Source organism: Lycium barbarum, chromosome 12 (assembly GCF_019175385.1).
Source record: "Lycium barbarum isolate Lr01 chromosome 12, ASM1917538v2, whole genome shotgun sequence".
NCBI lineage: Eukaryota > Viridiplantae > Streptophyta > Magnoliopsida > Solanales > Solanaceae > Lycium > Lycium barbarum.
The window spans coordinates 46,632,851-46,650,533 of record NC_083348.1 but is presented as its reverse complement, the minus strand read 5'-3'; the positions used below and the strand labels follow the sequence as shown (position 1 = coordinate 46,650,533).

The following is a 17,683-nucleotide window of genomic DNA, read 5'->3' as shown; positions in this document are numbered from 1 at the left end:
CTTTGGCAGGGCGACAGGATCTTGAATCCTCCCCCGATGTTGTCACAGGTACCTTGACTATATTTTCCCGTGAGGTATATGCTTTGATTGATCCAGGTTCTACTTTCTCTTATGTTACCCCGTATGTTGCTAATTGTATCGGGGTGGAAGCCGAGCTGATTAAACCTTTCGAGGTGTTCACCCCGGTTGGTGATCCCGTAATAGCGAGACAAGTATATAAGAATTGTGTAGTCGTTATATGTGACCGACAAACAAGGGCCGATTTGATTGAACTGGAAATGATAGACTTCGACGTAATAATGGGTATGGATTGGTTAGCGTCGTGTTACGCAAATGTTGATTGCCGAACGAAAATGGTTCGATTCTAGTTTCTGGGAGAGCCCATACTTGAATGGAAGGGTAATACAGTATCCCCTAAGGGTAGGTTTATTTCCTACCTCAAGGCAAGAAAGATGATAGCCAAGGGCTATATTTATCATCTAGTTCGGGTTCATGATACGGAGGCAAGGCCACCAGTTTTCCAATCTGTCCCGGTAGTAAATGAATTTCCAGATGTATTCCCGGATGAACTTCCAGGTCTTCCTCCAGAAAGGGAAATCGACTTTGCTATCGATGTATTACCAGACACCGAGCCTATTTCTATTCCCCCTTATCGAATGGCTCCGGCAGAACTGAAAGAGCTAAAAGCACGGCTAAAAGATTTACTTGAGAAGGGGTTTATAAGACCCAGTTCATCGCCGTGGGGAGCGCCAGTCTTGTTCGTAAAGAAGAAAGACGGATCTCTACGAATGTGTATCGACTACAGGCAGCTGAATAAGGTGACAATAAAGAATAAATATCCTCTTCCCAGAATCGATGATTTGTTTGATCAGTTACAGGGTGCTAAGTGGTTTTCCAAGATATATCTGAGATCGGGTTATCATCAGGTGAGAATCAGAGAAGCAGATATTCCTAAGACTACCTTCAGGACAAGATATGGTCACTACGAGTTCCGAGTGATGTCGTTTGGATTGACAAATGCCCCGGCGGTGTTCATGAATTTAATGAATAATGTGTTCAGGACATTTTTGGATCTCTTCGTGATAGTATTTATCGACGATATTCTGGTATATTCTCGCACAGAGTCAGAACATACAGACCACCTAAGAATTGTTCTTGGCGTTCTCCGAGCCCGAGAATTATATGCGAAGTTCTCAAAGTGCGAGTTTTGGCTAAATTCTGTGGCATTTCTAGGCCATGTTATTTCGGATGATGGCATCCGAGTCGACACCCAGAAAATAGAAGCTGTGAAGACTTGGCCAAGGCCTACGACGCCTACAGAAGTTCGTAGTTTTCTGGGTTTGGCAGGTTATTATCGAAGATTCGTAGAGGGATTTTCATCTATTTCATCCCCATTAACGAAGCTAACCCAGAAGTCAGCGAAATTTCAGTGGAATGATGCTTTTGAGCGTAGTTTCCAAGAGCTAAAGGATAGATTGACCTCAGCTCCAGTGTTAACACTTCCAGAAGGGTCGGATGGTTATGTCGTGTATTGTGACGCTTCCGGTGTGGGACTAGGATGTGTGCTGATGCAGCATGGCAAGGTTATTGCATATGCTTCGAGACAGTTGCGGAATCATGAACAGAATTATCCGACTCATGATCTCGAATTGGCTGTGGTTATGCATGCCTTAAAGATATGGAGGCATTATCTGTACGGTGTGCACGTCGATATCTATACAGATCACAAGAGTCTTCAACATATTTTTAAGTAGAAGGAGTTGAACCTACGACAGAGGCGGTGGTTGGAATTGTTGAAGGATTATGACGTGAATATTTTATACCACCCCGGGAAAGCGAATGTGGTAGCAGACGCGCTTAGCCGTCGATCAATGGGCAGTTTAAGTGAAGTCCCTTCAGAAAAGAAAGAAATGGTTCGTGAGCTCTATCAACTAGCAAATCTTGGGGTACGTGTAATTGATTCAGGTAAGGCAGGAATTAGTGTTAATGATCCTGCAGTCTCGCCCTTGAATGCGGAGATAAAAGACCGCCAGTACGAAGATCCACAGATGTGTCATCACAGGGATGTATCCCGTGGGAAAGAGAAGTCTCCATTTGCAGTTTCCATAGATGGGGTTCTTAGATACCGAGACAGACTGTGTGTACTGGATGTGGCAAAATTACGCCAGCGAATTTTAGAGGAAGCGCACCATTCTCGGTATTCCATCCATCCAGGTACGATCAAAATGTATCATGACTTTCAATTGCTATATTGGTGGGATGGCATGAAACGAGACATAGCAGATTTCGTGGCGCAATGTCCGAACTGCCAACAGGTGAAAGCAGAACATCAGAAGCCAGGGGGCTTATTGCAAGCAATGGAAATTCCTACCTGGAAATGGGAAGAGATTAATATGGATTTTATTGTGGGATTACCCCGTTCCCGAGGCAAATATGACTCTATATGGGTGATCGTGGACAGGCTCACGAAAGCAGCTCATTTCCTCCTAGTCAGAACCACGTATTCGGCGGAAGATTATGCGAGGTTGTATTTGAAAGAAATTGTGCGACTTCATGGAATTCCTGTAGCCATTATTATAGACAGAGGGGCCCAGTTTACAGCTAAGTTTTGGAAATATTTTCAAGAAGGGTTAGGTACTTAAGTCAAATTCAGCACGGCATTTCACCCACAGACTGACGGGCAAGCCGAGTGTACCATTCAAACTTTAGAAGATATGTTACGAGCGTGTGTACTAGACTTTGGCGGTAGTTGGGATGATCATTTGCCATTAATTGAGTTTGCCTACAACAACAGCCACCATTCCGGTATTCAAATGGCCCCATATGAAGCTTTGTACGGAAGAAAATGTAGATCCCCAATTGGATGGTTTGAAACCGAAGAAGTACAATTGATTGGCCCCGACTTGATCCAACAAGCAGTTGAAAAAGTTAAAGTGATTCGAGACCGACTGTTAATAGCCCAAAGTCGCCAAAAGTCTTATGCGGACAACCGCCGACGAGATTTAGAATTCCAGGTAAATGACTGGGTATTTCTGAAGGTATCGCCAATGAAAGGGGTGATGAGATTTGGCAAAAAAGGGAAGTTGAGTCCAAGATACATCGGACCTTATAAAATTGTCCGTAAGGTGGGACAGGTAGCATATGAATTGGACCTACCTTCGGAGCTTGAATCACTCCATCCGGTGTTCCATGTTTCGATGCTCCGCAGGTGTATCGGGGATCCTACACGAATAGTCCCGGTTGACGATGTGCAGGTGACAGAGAAGCTGACATATGAAGAAGTACCTATTGCCATTTTAGATAGACAGGTGCGACGACTCCGAAATAAAGAAGTCGCTTCGGTCAAGGTTCGATGGCGAAACAACAACCTCGAAAAAATGACTTGGGAAGCGGAAAAAAAGATGAAAGCCAAATACCCGCATTTATTCCAACCCCCAGAAGGGATTCAAGATGAAACGTCGAAGATGTAAGGTATGTACACTTTAGTATTATGCTTTTAGTCGTGTGTGGCCATGGATGTGTTGATAGTGTGATATAGCCCTGTAAGGCCATGATATTGTGGGTTGTTGTGACAGGTTGGTAGAGTCAAATTACAAAGGAGACTCTGGCAAACTTTTTCTAGAACTCCCGAGTGTCGAACATTCGAGGACGAATGTTCCAAAAGGGGGGAAGAATGTTACACCTCGGAAATTTTTCCGTACTTGGGTGATGAATAGAGCAATGAAGGGCTTGAGTGTATGATGTTTTACTAAGTCGGGAATGGCTAATTATGAATTTTTGGAAATAAGGAAGTGGCGGAGAATTTTCAGCTTAGTGGTCGTAAAGGGCACTATACGGCCCGTAAAGTGATTTACGGACCGTATAGTGCAATCGTCCTCCAGCTGTCCAAAAATTTCAAGTTCTGTCAAAGTGTTGAAATGGCTAAAAACGACTTGGAGGACGGCCCGTAAACTGGTTTACGGACCGTAAACCTCGGTCGTAAACTGCCATGTCCCTTAGCCAAACTTTCTGCTTTTGAAATGCTTAAAAACGATCGCGGAGGACGGACCGTAAACCAGAATACGGTCCGTAAACTGTGGTTTACGACCACTGTTCATCCCGACAATGTTTCATTAAAGATCAGTTTTGTGATTATTAAAAGGAACTTAGGCTTCATTTCATTTCATTTTTCTTCCATATAACTCAAGAATGCTCTAGAACTCTCCAAATATTTCCTCCATAAGAATTCAAGAGAATCAAAGGGAACATCATGACCAACACCACTAAATTCATGAAAACAAGTGTAAGAACACATCAAAGGATCATCTAAGTCAAGAAATCCTTAAAAAGGGTGGAACTAGGGTTTTTGCTAAGTGAAGTATTTCAACTCAAGGCCTGTTCAATCATCATTTAAGGTATGTTTCATGACTATACCACGTGATTCAGGGTATTGGAAGGCTTAGATACTTAAAATGTAGAAGAACATAGGAATGAGTCATTATTGAGTGAATAGTGACATAAATGAATGATAGTGGAATTGAATCATGAATGTTGAAGTGTTGTGAGTACAAATACGATATAAATGATATTTATAACGTGAAACAAGTAGTAAATGCACGAAAGCACTAAGGTGAGCTATAGATATGGGAAAATTGGAGGAAAATGGTGGATTTTGCTAATGGTGCATAAATGATGATTTTGATTGCGATATTGCGATCGAATAGCATTGTGAATGTTGGGGGTAGATATAGAACATGGGAAAAGTAGTATAAACGAAGGAAGTACTGCCCAAATTTTCCTAGAACTAGCGATCCGTTCTTGTAGTTAATTAACTAATGAAGTACGAATTCTCCCATGAAGGTGATGACGTGGTATCGAAGGAGAATAAGTGGACAACAACTTAGCTAAACGGCAAGGTATGTGAGGCTAGTCCTTTCTTTCCAATGGCATGAATCTTATAGTCCGAATTACCATCTTTCCATGAGCTCCTACATTCCAAAAAGTTAAATGCCTATATGAGATAAGTTATACGATATGATGATGCTAGGATGATGATGATGTTAGTCCTTGCCTACACTCACCTTATGTACTAGTCCTTTCAAGGTGAGGCAGAATGTCCGTAATTGCTCCATAAAGTAATCGGGGGGTCACGACCTTACGTCACCCCGATAGAGTAAAGTTGTTCTCAAACCTTACGCATGTGCTATGATAAGATAAGTATTTTACAATGAGTACATTATTATGATTATTTTATGATAAGCATGGCATTAGCATTGCATACCGGGCCTAGTTGGCCGGGCAGACACCGCTTCGGCGGGCGGCGATACGGATACACCACGACCTTCGGGCGTAGGCAGACACCACTAGTGGGCGGCATGAGATGGTACCCCGGACGCGGGAGGCCTGGACGCGGGCTTATATTATTGATTATCACACCGTTCCGACATGGGCGGGCAGCTTGCATATGATGCATACATGTTACGATGATAAGTATGAGTAAGACAACATGCATTATTCCATTTATGATTATCGGTCAGATCCATATGCTTTATATTGATGCTCTCATTATATTATTGATGCCTTTCTTCATTGTTCATGCCTCTCATACTCAGTACAATATTCATACTGACGTCCCTTCTTTGGACGCTGTGTTCATGCCCACAGGTAGACAGGGAGGCGAGCTTGATCCAGATACTTAGGAGCTGTCAGCGGTGGAGAGCACTCCATTGTTCGGAGGTGCTTATGATTTCTCTTTGGTATATATGTATATATATTTTGGGCACGACGAAGTCTTGTTCCGTCTATGTATTCATTATGACAGTAGAGGCTCGTAGATACGTAGTGTGGGTCAGGTGGTCTCAAAAGATGCTATTATTATGTATATATTATTTTGATAGCCGAGAGACATATGTATATAAAGTACTTATGTTTTGATACAAATTATGTTTCCTATACTTTCATGCATAAAACTGGCAAAAGATCATTAAATGAGTAAAATGAGTAGTAGAGTGAGCGGTGCTCGGTATCTAGCTCCGGGTACCCGTCGCGGCCCCTAGTTGGGTCGTGACACATTTGCTCTGGAGTGTTGCCGGGTTAGAGTACTATTCTATGATGTCTTGTCCGAAGTTAGACACTTTGCAGACAGAGTCGTGGGTGTAGTTTGTCAGTCTTGAAAGCGGCTTCACCAGCCGATGTGTCTTTATATATTATGTTACAGATTCCACATGACCGCAGATTTTGTTTGATTTGAGAACAACGAAAGAAAGATTCTGAAGGCTTAACTATGTTTTTCATTTCTTATTGATGTAAGAATCTAAAGAGATTAAGTATGTGATAAGGGTCAGAGGGTTCGCTCGGCCCCGAATATGGGGTCGGGTGCCCATCACACCCTGGCGGGATTGGGGTGTGACAGTTACTTCGATTAGTAATTATTACTATATATATTTGATTAAGAATACCATTTTTAGTTAATTACTAGCCAATTTTGAATACGATTAAATAAAAGCTTCAGTAAACGTCATTTATCTTGTACTTTAAAGAATGACAGTTATCTGATTAAGTTATCACACGATAAATAATCTTCTGAATTTGCTACCAAGGAATATCAATTCACATATCATTCATAACATAATTATTTTTAAAAAGAGAGACGCAATATAGTCCATACTCATTTGGAATGAAATACCCGAAAATGTTTATTTCAAAATGTGTGCTTCGCGTAAAGTATTTTTTAGTGGTTGATCGGTAAGTGAAAAATATTTTTCAAGAAAAAGTACTACTTATTAAAGATTAATAATAATTTTAATAAATTTAAGAGCATTTTAACGAAATTTTTAAGTATTAAAGATTAATAATTATATCTAAGTGTTATTATTTTGGTTAAATGTTATTGAGGACAAATAATATGAATTTATTTAAACTAATAACAATGAATATACTTTCGTTCATAAGTAGAAAGATTGTTTCCTTTTTTTCCTTATGATAAAACATGCCATTTATAATCAAAGTAACAATGACGTTAACTTTTTTTAAAGGACTTTATTTATATTAATTGCATCCGAAATGAAAGCCAGAAGAAAATGATACTAACTCTGTTTCAATTTGTTTGTCTTACTTTCCGTTTAAAAAGAATGTTTCTTACATTTTTTGGCAACTCTTTAATTTTAACCTTACACATGGCATGTTTAAGATAACAAGATTAACGAATATTTTAGTAATTTCACATATTTTCATTTTAATTTAAGATGAAAAAATTCAAAAGTCTTTTTTGCTCTGATAAACTCTGTGTCAAGTCAAAACGAAACAAATAAATTGAAACTTATGGAGTAATAATTTAAATAAAAGGTCAATTGAGGTTGGCGGACTCCAAGGAATGAGCAACCAATATATAAATTCACGAAAAAGAAAAAAAAAAAGAAAAAACGCATGCTGGGAAAAAAAAGGAAAAGAGTAACAAAACAAAGCACGGAAGCAAGCAGTATAGACAGGGAGTTGTAGTACCTAACAACAACCAACCCAACGGCGAGTCACCTACCGGAAAGAAGAATCCTTGTTAAAGCCATTTATATATATATATACTACTTTCTCTCTTGATCGTCTAGACTTCCTTGCCTGTTTCTGTAAGTATTATCTCTTCACAACTTCCATACTTGATTCCATGGGTTACTTCTATTCCCCCTTTCTGGGTACTGCTTATTTCCTTGTCATTCTAGCCACAGTGGTAAATAGAATACCAGTTTTATCTTTTTAAAATGGATCCAATTGCTTTTATCTTTTTAAATATTTTTGGCTAGAATAAAGCCGAGTGGATATACAAGAATCCACCCCAACCAGTTAGAGAAGGAGTATATGAATATTGTAATCTATACTTGCCATATTCTAGCTAGAATAGGAATCTTTCTCCCCACTTTCAAGTTTAGTAGAAAATCACTAGGCTTCTGAAATTAAGTATTGTGAGGATTAGGACGATCCAAAGGTTAAGTAGTTTAAATGGACATTGGCTGTATATATTTGAATGTTACAGTAACTCTTAATAATCATAAGATTTGCATAAGTAGGATGACTGAGTACCTTACACCTTCAATTTTGCTGATCAATCCTTTCACTTCATACATGGGGTGGCACTACTTTTCCAACCAAAACTGTAATTTATGCAAGTCAATCAAGGGTAATTTTATTCATTCTCAGAGAACACATTACAAGGGTATTGTAATTCATAAATCCAATCAACAATTATGATTACAAGAAAAAACAAAAATCTCTCGCAGCTCCAACTTGGGCCTGGAATTAAGAAGATCAAAGTGAGGAAGAGAGAAGAGAAGGAAATGAGGGAAAGTACTTTGTTAAATTCCTTGAATATAGTTTTGTATAGTTGTACCATATGGATTGTGTAAGGGCTTGCAAAGAGGTTTCTAAAAGTCTTGCCACTCCACCCATTGCCTTATAAGCTTTTGGATTGGAGGTCTGAGTCTTCAACATGGTACTGAGCAAACCTTTGATAAGGTCATTCCAGATTACTATGTCCACATCAACGTTCACATGTGCACTCCAGAATCTGGTTACATGTACAAAAGGGCATTGAGTTTTATTGTTGTATTGCGTAAGTGTTTCCTGAGAGGTTTATATGTCTTGGGTTACTGTACCCATTGCCTTATTGTTTTTTTAGGATGCTTAGAATTCTTTCATAGTCCGAAGCCTCCTCTTTAAATTCACCCACATTTTCTTTTTATGTCATATTCATTCCCTCCTGAAAAACAGCCCTTGAGGTTTTCCTGATCCTTCTGATGTAGTATCCTCAGGAACCAAATGTTCCCAATGTACTAATCACTTCAATAGCAAGCAATTTTCTGCTCTAGGATGGCCAATGGTTGAAGCAATTGGCTGTGTTCTCCTGTCAGAGGCAGTGAATCTGTGGATGTTCATGAGGACCTACTCTCTTCTTTAATTGGAAAATATAATATGGAAAACTGGATGCATTGGTGAGTCAACAGGTATTGCCAGCTTGTATGTAACAGCACTTCTTTTGGAGAGACTTCTTAGGGATCATAATATTGTGCATGCATCTTAACATTCTTTCACAGGTTTATTCAAGATTGCCTATAGGGTGGTTTGTTTTAGCTGCAGCAATCCCGCTTCTAACACCCTTTGTAACCTGTTCAACTATAAATTATTTCATTCTACTTAGGCTTGATTCAGATTATCCTTTATTGTGCATCATTTGTTGCCACTGTTGTACGTGACTTCTCTTATACTATATCTTCTACTGGTACAAGGGAAAGAGACCTCAATTGATAATTGTATCTATGCAAAGTGTGGCAGCATGTAGATTAGGACAGAATAGTATTTGGTACCATTATTCTGCCAATGCAATCCACTTACACCATTGTTTTGACCCTTGAAATGTCATTGCCCTGAAGTAGCCGATTAAACACATATGAAGCCTTTCATTTATTTGCTTACAAATGGTTGGTTGTACAGATGTTAAGAATAGTTTCCGTTACCTTGAATAGATTCTGTGAAGATACACTAGTAAAAATTCCTCCATTTCAGTCTAGTGGTAACAGCTCAATGTGTGATGTGTGGATTAGGCGCACGACACGAGTAGAATCTGTCACAAACAAAAGCCTGGTATTTAAGCGGTGAAGAGTTGAGGGGCGGCCCCATTATCCACCGGTTTCGAATTGTGCGTCACTATAGCTCTCAGGGATTTCTCGGTCATCCGAGAAAAAATAATATATACAGGATCCCTATAAATGCTGATGGGATTGTGGTAAGCCATGCAGCTTTTATCCCTCCTGTAGCAACGATCTTCAGGGCAATAACAATGACCATGTTTTGTCAATCTATCTATTATCACTAGTACAACATCTTTGTTGTAGGTGGAGAGTAGGCCCTTAATGAACTCTGTGAGCTGGTGTAGTTAACATCTGCAGGAAACCATAGTAGGATAACTTCTGACTTGGTTCTCCGACAAGTGTTATATTTCGACGGGGACCTCTGTACTTCCTCCTTCATCTTTGGCCAATAGACTAGCAGCTAGATCCTTTTCAGTGTAATAATCTGGCTAGGATGGATGACCCCTGTTAGAGTTGATGAAGAACCTCGTCAATTTTCCTTCTCAGTATAGTGGAGCTCCAGTGTAAATCCTCTTCTGTTATCCTGACATCTCATTACTAAGAGTTTAACCTGGGTGACGATCAGGTTGTTATTCAGTTCTGCTACAAGCTGCTGGGCTTCTCCATTTGAATCATAAGATGCAATTATGATGAGGGGCACAATCAGATTCCCATAAGATTTTACAAATCATTTATATTTACCAGTGAGACCTTGAAACATAGAAGCTCCTTTAATGCTTTGAGATTATTATGTTGGACCGAGGGACCGTGGCCTCTATCTTAGATGGGTCAGTGGAATCACCTTCTTCTGTTATAATATGCCCCGTCTATTCTACCTTTACTTGAGAAAAGGAGTACACCTGACCTAAATAATTGGTCCTTCCCCAGTATCTTCTAAGCCTGACTGAAGTGGCTAATGTGGTCCTTTAAAGGAAAACTGTAGGCTAATATATCATTGACAAAAAGCACCACACATTGTCTAAGCTGCTCTTTAAAAAATATGATTCATTAGGCCCTGAAATGTGGTCGGGGCATTTGTTAAACCATAGGACGTTACTTTGTACTCATAATGTCCTTGATGGATCGTAAAACATGTTTTTAAAATGTCAGATTCCTGTTTTCTTAGATTGATTATATCCATCCCTCAAATCTATCATAGACTCGAACCTTGGTCTTGCCAACTCATCAGGAAAATCACCTTTGTTCTTCGTAGTCACCTGTTAAGCTCTCAATAGGAATCCCTGTGTATCATCCTTCTTCACCAACCAGGATAGGAGATAAAAATGGTGAATAGCTAGGCTGTAGGATACCATTCTTGAGCATTTAGCTACTACTCCCTCTGTTTCAAATTGTTTGTCTGGTTTTGACTTGGCACGAAGTTTAAGAAAGTAAAGAAGACTTTTGAATCTTGTGGTTTTTAACTAAAGATATGTAGAATGTACCAAGTTCCCTTTAATCTTGTGGTCTTAAGTATGCCATGTAGAAAGTTGCTATTGAAGAGTTGTCAAAAATTGAAAAGAGGCATTCTTTTTTAAACGGACTAAAACGGAAAGCAAGACAAACATTTTGAAACGGAGGGAGTAGTTCTTAAATTTCATTTTTTTTACAAAATTGTTGTAACTGTAGGGCCTTAAGCTCAAAGTGTTAGCCCCAAGGTTTCAATGGTATAACACGATCATGCATTCTTCTATGTGTTAGGGTCTTTGGTCCCTCGAACATATTGATACTCTTAACACTTATGCAATCTCACTAGGTAACTCCTATTCTTTTTCCATTTGTACCTGGAGTTTGTATGTGTCAAAAGCTTGACCTTTGCTAATCAACTGGCCCATGGTAGAACTTTAATGGCTTGTAGTGACTTTGCTCATTCATTCCTGTTAAGAAATGGAACTTGGGCTTAATTCAACCCGAAAGCTAACTAAAGCGGTAAGGATTTCCCAAGATCATGTAAGGAGTCAACAACCCATTTCCTTAATCAATATGGGACACTCTCACAGCCCCATCACGCGCACACCCAATGTTGTAACTATGAGTGCGGATAACCTAATGTGGGGCCCAAAATTAGAAAACACAACCATATAGATGAGTTTGACTCTGATACCAAGTTAAAAATGGACGGTGAGCCCAACACATACACACCGTATCACTTCACCTTGTTGTTCGTTTGAAAGTTTTATCATTAATTCGTTTTTCAAGATTATTCAAAAATGCAAACCACGGCTTAGGAATTCCCTCTTACCAGGAATAAAAGTCTTTAGTATTATTGAACAAATAAGAAATCAAATGTTGGACTAGTAGTTTTGAATCAAGTTGAGGCAACAATAATATTAAGTATTGATGGACCTTTCAGCACCTATTTTCTCTCGTTTCCATTTTCATTTCTTATTGTGCAACATCACGTTGGCTCTTGGAATTTACGTTGAAGAATCGCATGGAGTATACTCCTCCTTTTGTTCCTTCATGAGAGAACTCTATGAGTGTTAATGCGTTTAAGTTGTCCAATTGTTCATGCGCCTTTGTGTTTGACAGGTTCGAGGACTCAAATAATGAAGCCAGAGTCAACTGATGATTCAACCAAAGCCAATGCAAACGGTGAGAGTTGCATAAGCGAGGGCAGTGAGTATGTGAGACTTGTTATAAGAAATGAACCAAGAACAACTGAGGCTGTTAATTTACAATCTGAAGTTCCAGCCAGAAAAGGGTTTACTGTGTGGTGGATCAAGGCCATAATATGGTGTTCTAGTATTGTAATAATTCTTCTGATCTTCATAAAGTGGGGAGTGCCCTTTCTTTTTGAGAAGGTATTTCATCCCACTTAGCTTATTCCTTCATGCCCTGTTTAGGCAAATTAGCATGTATGAGATTTCATTTTAACAAAATCATTAGATTTGAATGGGACCTATGACATGTCACTACTCAGCAGATTTTCTCTCATTGTTGCAGTTTTTCCAGGACACAAAAAGGAGGGATATATTTAAAAAATTCACCAAGGTCTAAAAATAGGGACAATATCTTTGTGAATTGTATATATTAGGAATTTTTGTAGCCTATAAAAAGATAAGTCTATATGTCTCCATGTTGTTATGAAAAAGGATAGGTGAAATGAAAATGATTCAGTGCAAGTTTTCATAATTAAGAGTCTTGATGGAGCTTATAAGTGTGTCTACTTTTGCAACAAATGTTTATTCTCTTTTTCTTAATAGTAGAGTTCCATGGTTAAGTCTATTTTGTTATGTACTTATGTTCCATCTCTGCAGTTCTTAACTTTATCCTCTTGATCCCATTGAATACAGAATACTTGATCACTATTTTTATTTTTTATTGGTATCTGATTCTTAATATATTTTTACATAGGTTCTCATTCCCTTCCTACAATGGGAATCCACTGCATTTGGTCGTCCAGTGCTTGCCCTCGTGCTTGTAGCTTCTTTAGCTCTCTTTCCAGTAGTCCTACTTCCTTCTGGACCGTCGATGTGGCTCGCAGGAATGATCTTTGGATATGGTCTTGGATTTGTCATAATCATGGTTGGAACAACAATGGGGATGATCCTGCCATACTCCATTGGTTTGCTTTTCCGAAACAGAATTCATGTAAGATTTCGGTACATTATATCTAGTCTCTGTTGGTTCATCAGTTTTAAGAATTGCTAACTGCTCCATTTCCTCCTACTAAATATGGCAGCAATGGCTGAAGAGATGGCCTCGACAAGCTGCCATGGTTAGATTGGCAGGAGAAGGGAGTTGGTTCCATCAATTTCGTGTGGTTGCATTATTTAGGATTTCACCATTCCCCTACACAATCTTCAATTATGCTGTAGTAGTTACAAGCATGAGATTCTGGCCTTATTTATGTGGATCAGTAGCAGGAATGATCCCTGAATCCTTTATTTACATCTACAGTGGCCTGCTAATAAAGACATTTGCTGATGTCCAATATGGAAACATCCACTTGACTCCACTTGAAATTGTATATAATGTGATTTCTTTCATTATAGCAATCATCACTACAGTAGTTTTTACGGTGTATACGAAGAGGACACTTGATGAACTTGGAAGGGAAGAAGAGGTCGATGGTGAAGGCTCTGCCTTTGAGAATGGCAACGGCAAGTTGGAAATGGGGACGCTTCCCAGTGGAAAAATCATGCGTTTGGATTGATATTTCCAACCAAACACGCTACTAGAGGATTTTTTTTTTTTCAGTTTCCCCTCGTCTTTTAGTAGGACGTGTCTCAGGCCTGGGTTATCTTAAGGAGCCTAGTGTAAATAATTTGAGTACAGAGGCCTCTTTTACACCCCTCCATATTTGTAACTACAAAATGAAAAGGGAAAGAAAAAGGAATATATAGATGATTTGCATACTAAAGCTATGATGTCTAACTTGTTCATTCTATCCTTTCACCAAGTAATGATAGTCTTACTTTGTTCAATGAAAACTTTAGTTCCTGAGAATTAACGAGTTTGCTTTTTCTTCTAGTCAGTGAATATTTGCTCTTTTTCATGTAAGACTTGTTATGGGAAAGTTCAGCAGTTGATGATATATGCCTTCAATGACTGCTTATCCCTCACAAAAACAGATGCTTTCAAGTGTTTCTCTAGTCAACATATTTACCAGGATATCGTTAGTATGTATGGTAATGGAATAATTCTAGGGGTGGAAAATTCAGTCCAAAACTATTTGACCCGCCCAATCCGTCCAGATTTTAGTGGGTTTGGCATGGGCTACACCAAGGATGGGCTAAGTTTTGGCACAGTCCAACTACACTCATTTATTTATTGGGCCAAACTACATAAATGACAAACATTTGGGCTTTAATCAAGCCACATAGTAAATGTTTCAATATTTACATTTTGTAGCAACAATCCAGCTGCCAACGGTTGTATACGTTTTTTTCACTGTATTCGTTTTTTATTTTCATTGTATACAACAATTTTTTTTTCTTGTTTTTTCACTGTATTCATGAAAATGACTATCTGTATTTATAAATTGGCTTGTTGTATTCATAAATATAGTGAGTAAAAAATGAATACATAAAAACATATATACATCAAAAATTTACAAACACCATATTTTTTGGTATGTATACAACAAATACAGGCGTATCCAACATAGATACACCAAAAAAAATTAACAAAAACAGACGAAAAACACTGTATACAATATATGTACACCAAAAAAATAACGAATACACTCAAATATTCAATACAAAAAATAAAATTGATATACAAAAAGATTTCTTCAGAAAACGCGAAAAATATTGTACACAGTGTATGTATGCACAAATTTGAAAAAAAACTTTCGAAAAATATGTATACAGTGTATGTATACACAGATCTGGAAAAAAACTTCCGATCCAAAATTCCGATCAGATCTGTGTACACCTTCTTCTCCTTCACTTTCTTTTCTCTATCATCATCACCGTCACCTTCAGATCTGAAAATTCCGATCAGATCTGAAAAATTCGAAGAAATAATGTATTTTCCGGTCAAAGGTGAAGAAGACGCTGGAGAAGGGAAAATGAGAAGAAGGTTGCTCCGTCGTAGATCGGAGTTTTTTTTTTTCTTTTTGCTTCCAACAATGCTCAGATTCGTCGGTCTTGGCTCTTTTCCGGCGTAGATCTGAGCTTTTTTTTCCTTTTTGGCGCCGGAGACGAAAGGAAAAAGGGGCACGGCCGGAGAAGAAAGGGAAAAGGGGAAGGGGCTGGCAGTGACGATGGTGAAGGGGCATGACATTTCGCCGGAGCTCCGGCGGTCGGTGGTGGCCGGCGGCAGAGCAATGGGTAGAAGAGGTGGGGGAGATAGATGGGAGGGTTAGTTACTAACTGATATTAATATACAAATGTTTGTTATGGGGAGTAATTAAGTTAAACTGTAGCTACTAAATGTCATTACCTCTAGAAGTTTGTCAAGCCATGTAGTTTTCCCTTTATTTATTCCCTTCTTTTGGGGTGGTCTTTAAATTTTGCCCCTCAAATTGCTGGTCTTTAAGTTTTGCCCTTTGCATAAAACCCATGGATTTAGGGTTCGAACCCTCGCTCAGTCAATTTTTTTTTTAAAAAATTGGCAAGGCAGAGTTTGAATTTCGCTCTGCCCCCTCCGACAGACTTTGCCTTAAGGCATATATTTTTTTTTTTTTTTACTTTTCAAGTCAAACTTTTAGTTATGCCTTAAGAAAAAGTTTCGCCTTATGGGGCATATTTTTAGTTATGCCTTAACTAAAAGTGTGCTTCATAAGACATATCTAAAAGTATGCCCCATAAGGCGGAACTTTTCCTTAAGGCATAACTAAAAGTTTGCTTTATAAGCAAAGTCTATGCCTTAAGGGAAAGTTCTGGCTTATAGGGCATACTTTTAGTTATGCCTTAACTAAAAATCTGCCCCATAAGGCATAGCTAGACTATGCCTTAAGAAAAAGTTCTGCCTTATGGGGCAGACTTTTAGTTATGCCCAATCCGGCATAATTTTAGTTTTTCCTTAAAGAGTGTATGCCGAATCCGGCATACACGCCCCCAGCCTTACCTTACGAAATTATTTTTTTATTTTATGCCTGAGTCGGGATTCAAACCCAGAACCTCAGGTATTCTCTCACCTTTTCAAGCGAAGGGCAAAACATAAAGACCATAAATATAAGGGACGAAATTTAAAGACCACCCCAAAAGAAGGACAATCCGCGCAAAAAAATGTTTATTTTTTATAGCCCAAAGCTTACGCCCAAAGTGATCCATGAATACCCGAAGGCCTTTTGGCCGACGAGATAGTTTTCCAGCTAAATGCAATCATTTTCAATAAATTTCCCTGGGGGAAAGTCACACAAATACAAGTTTTTGGAAAGTTATTTAAAAACATTATGACTATTTAAAAAAAAATTACACAAATACAATTTACTCCAATTTATTTACATAGTTTACAACTTTTTAAATTCTAAGTATCTTTGTAACACATATTTTTAGGAGTTACTATCATTAATGCATATATTTTTTACTTTCTCTTTCTTTCAAATATGGAGAGGACATGAGAGAGAATTAATGTAACTTTCCAAATAAAATAAAATTAGATGAATACTATTTTTAATAGATTTTTAAATCTGACATCTATTGTTTTGAAAAGATTCTTTTTCATTTCCTTCTTTTTATTTTTATTCTTTTATTTTTTACTTTCTCTTTCTTTCAAATATGGAGAGGACATGAGAGAGAATTAATGTAACTTTCCAAATAAAATAAAATTAGATGAATACTATTTTTAATAGATTTTTAAATCTGACATCTATTGTTTTGAAAAGATTCTTTTTCATTTCCTTCTTTTTATTTTTATTCTTTTATTTTTCACTTGATGCAATTATATTTTATGACTAAAAGAAATTATTTGAATATAGTAATATTAAGAAAAGTACATGAACATACAATAATTATTATTCGCGCTTCAGCATAAAAACTATTCTTATTACTTTTTTAATTGTACATATATGTTTGTGTGTGTGAGTTTATATATGTATTTTATTTCATTAAAATAGATGATATACCAGTGTTAAATGTTGCATATAGTATGCTTAATATTATGTAATGTATACAATAGCACAATAATTAATATTATACCAATGTTATATGTTGTATAATATATTTAATATTATATAATGTATACATTAACACAATATACTTGATATTATATACCGTATACAATATTACAATATACTTGATATATTATTTTTGATGATGTAAAAGTTACTAGAATAATTTTCATGTTGAAGTGTGAATAATATTATATACCGTATACAATATTACAATATACTTGGTTTTTCATTCCTACTTCCTACATAGTGTGGCCCCACGACAGTCTAGGAGAGAGAGAGAGAGAGAGAGAGAGAGAGAGAGAGAGATATTTGGGAAGGAGTAATTATATTTAATATTTTACAATTTATTAATTCAAGATTTTAGGAATAGTCATAATTGAGGGAGGATTGACAGCTTTTAAAGTATACCATATAGGTTATACAATATGTAATATTGAAAGTGGTTATATATATATATATATATATATATATATAAGTTTGTATAATCTACTTCTAGAAAAATTGTAATTGTGAAAGTTCCCCTTTC

At 37.7% G+C, this 17,683-nt stretch overlaps 1 protein-coding gene across 3 annotated transcripts; it reads left to right on the top strand.

Annotated features, from left to right (window-relative positions):
- The first annotated feature begins 7,381 nt into the window (after positions 1-7,381).
- LOC132621456 (uncharacterized) lies at positions 7,382-14,046 on the top strand. Of its 3 annotated transcripts, none has more exons than XM_060335734.1 (5): positions 7,382-7,598; positions 8,769-8,957; positions 12,123-12,394; positions 12,948-13,184; positions 13,276-14,046. In XM_060335734.1, the coding sequence occupies exons 3-5, from the start codon at positions 12,140-12,142 to the stop codon at positions 13,747-13,749; spliced, it is 966 nt and encodes a 321-aa protein (XP_060191717.1). In that variant the 5' UTR covers positions 7,382-7,598; positions 8,769-8,957; positions 12,123-12,139; the 3' UTR covers positions 13,750-14,046. The 3 variants fall into 3 exon arrangements, with proteins under 3 accessions (XP_060191717.1, XP_060191716.1, XP_060191715.1); XM_060335733.1 differs by having other exon boundaries at positions 8,769-8,969; XM_060335732.1 differs by lacking the exon at positions 8,769-8,957.
- Positions 14,047-17,683: the final 3,637 nt, after the last annotated feature.

Bases quoted from the DNA above. Each gene is read 5' to 3' on its own strand.
- LOC132621456 (XM_060335732.1), top strand. From the start codon at position 12,140: ATGAAGCCAGAGTCAACTGATGATTCAACCAAAGCCAATGCAAACGGT. The intron at 12,395-12,947 runs GTATTTCATCCC...ATTTTTACATAG, and splicing joins TGCCCTTTCTTTTTGAGAAG to GTTCTCATTCCCTTCCTACA. The intron at 13,185-13,275 runs GTAAGATTTCGG...TAAATATGGCAG, and splicing joins TTTTCCGAAACAGAATTCAT to CAATGGCTGAAGAGATGGCC.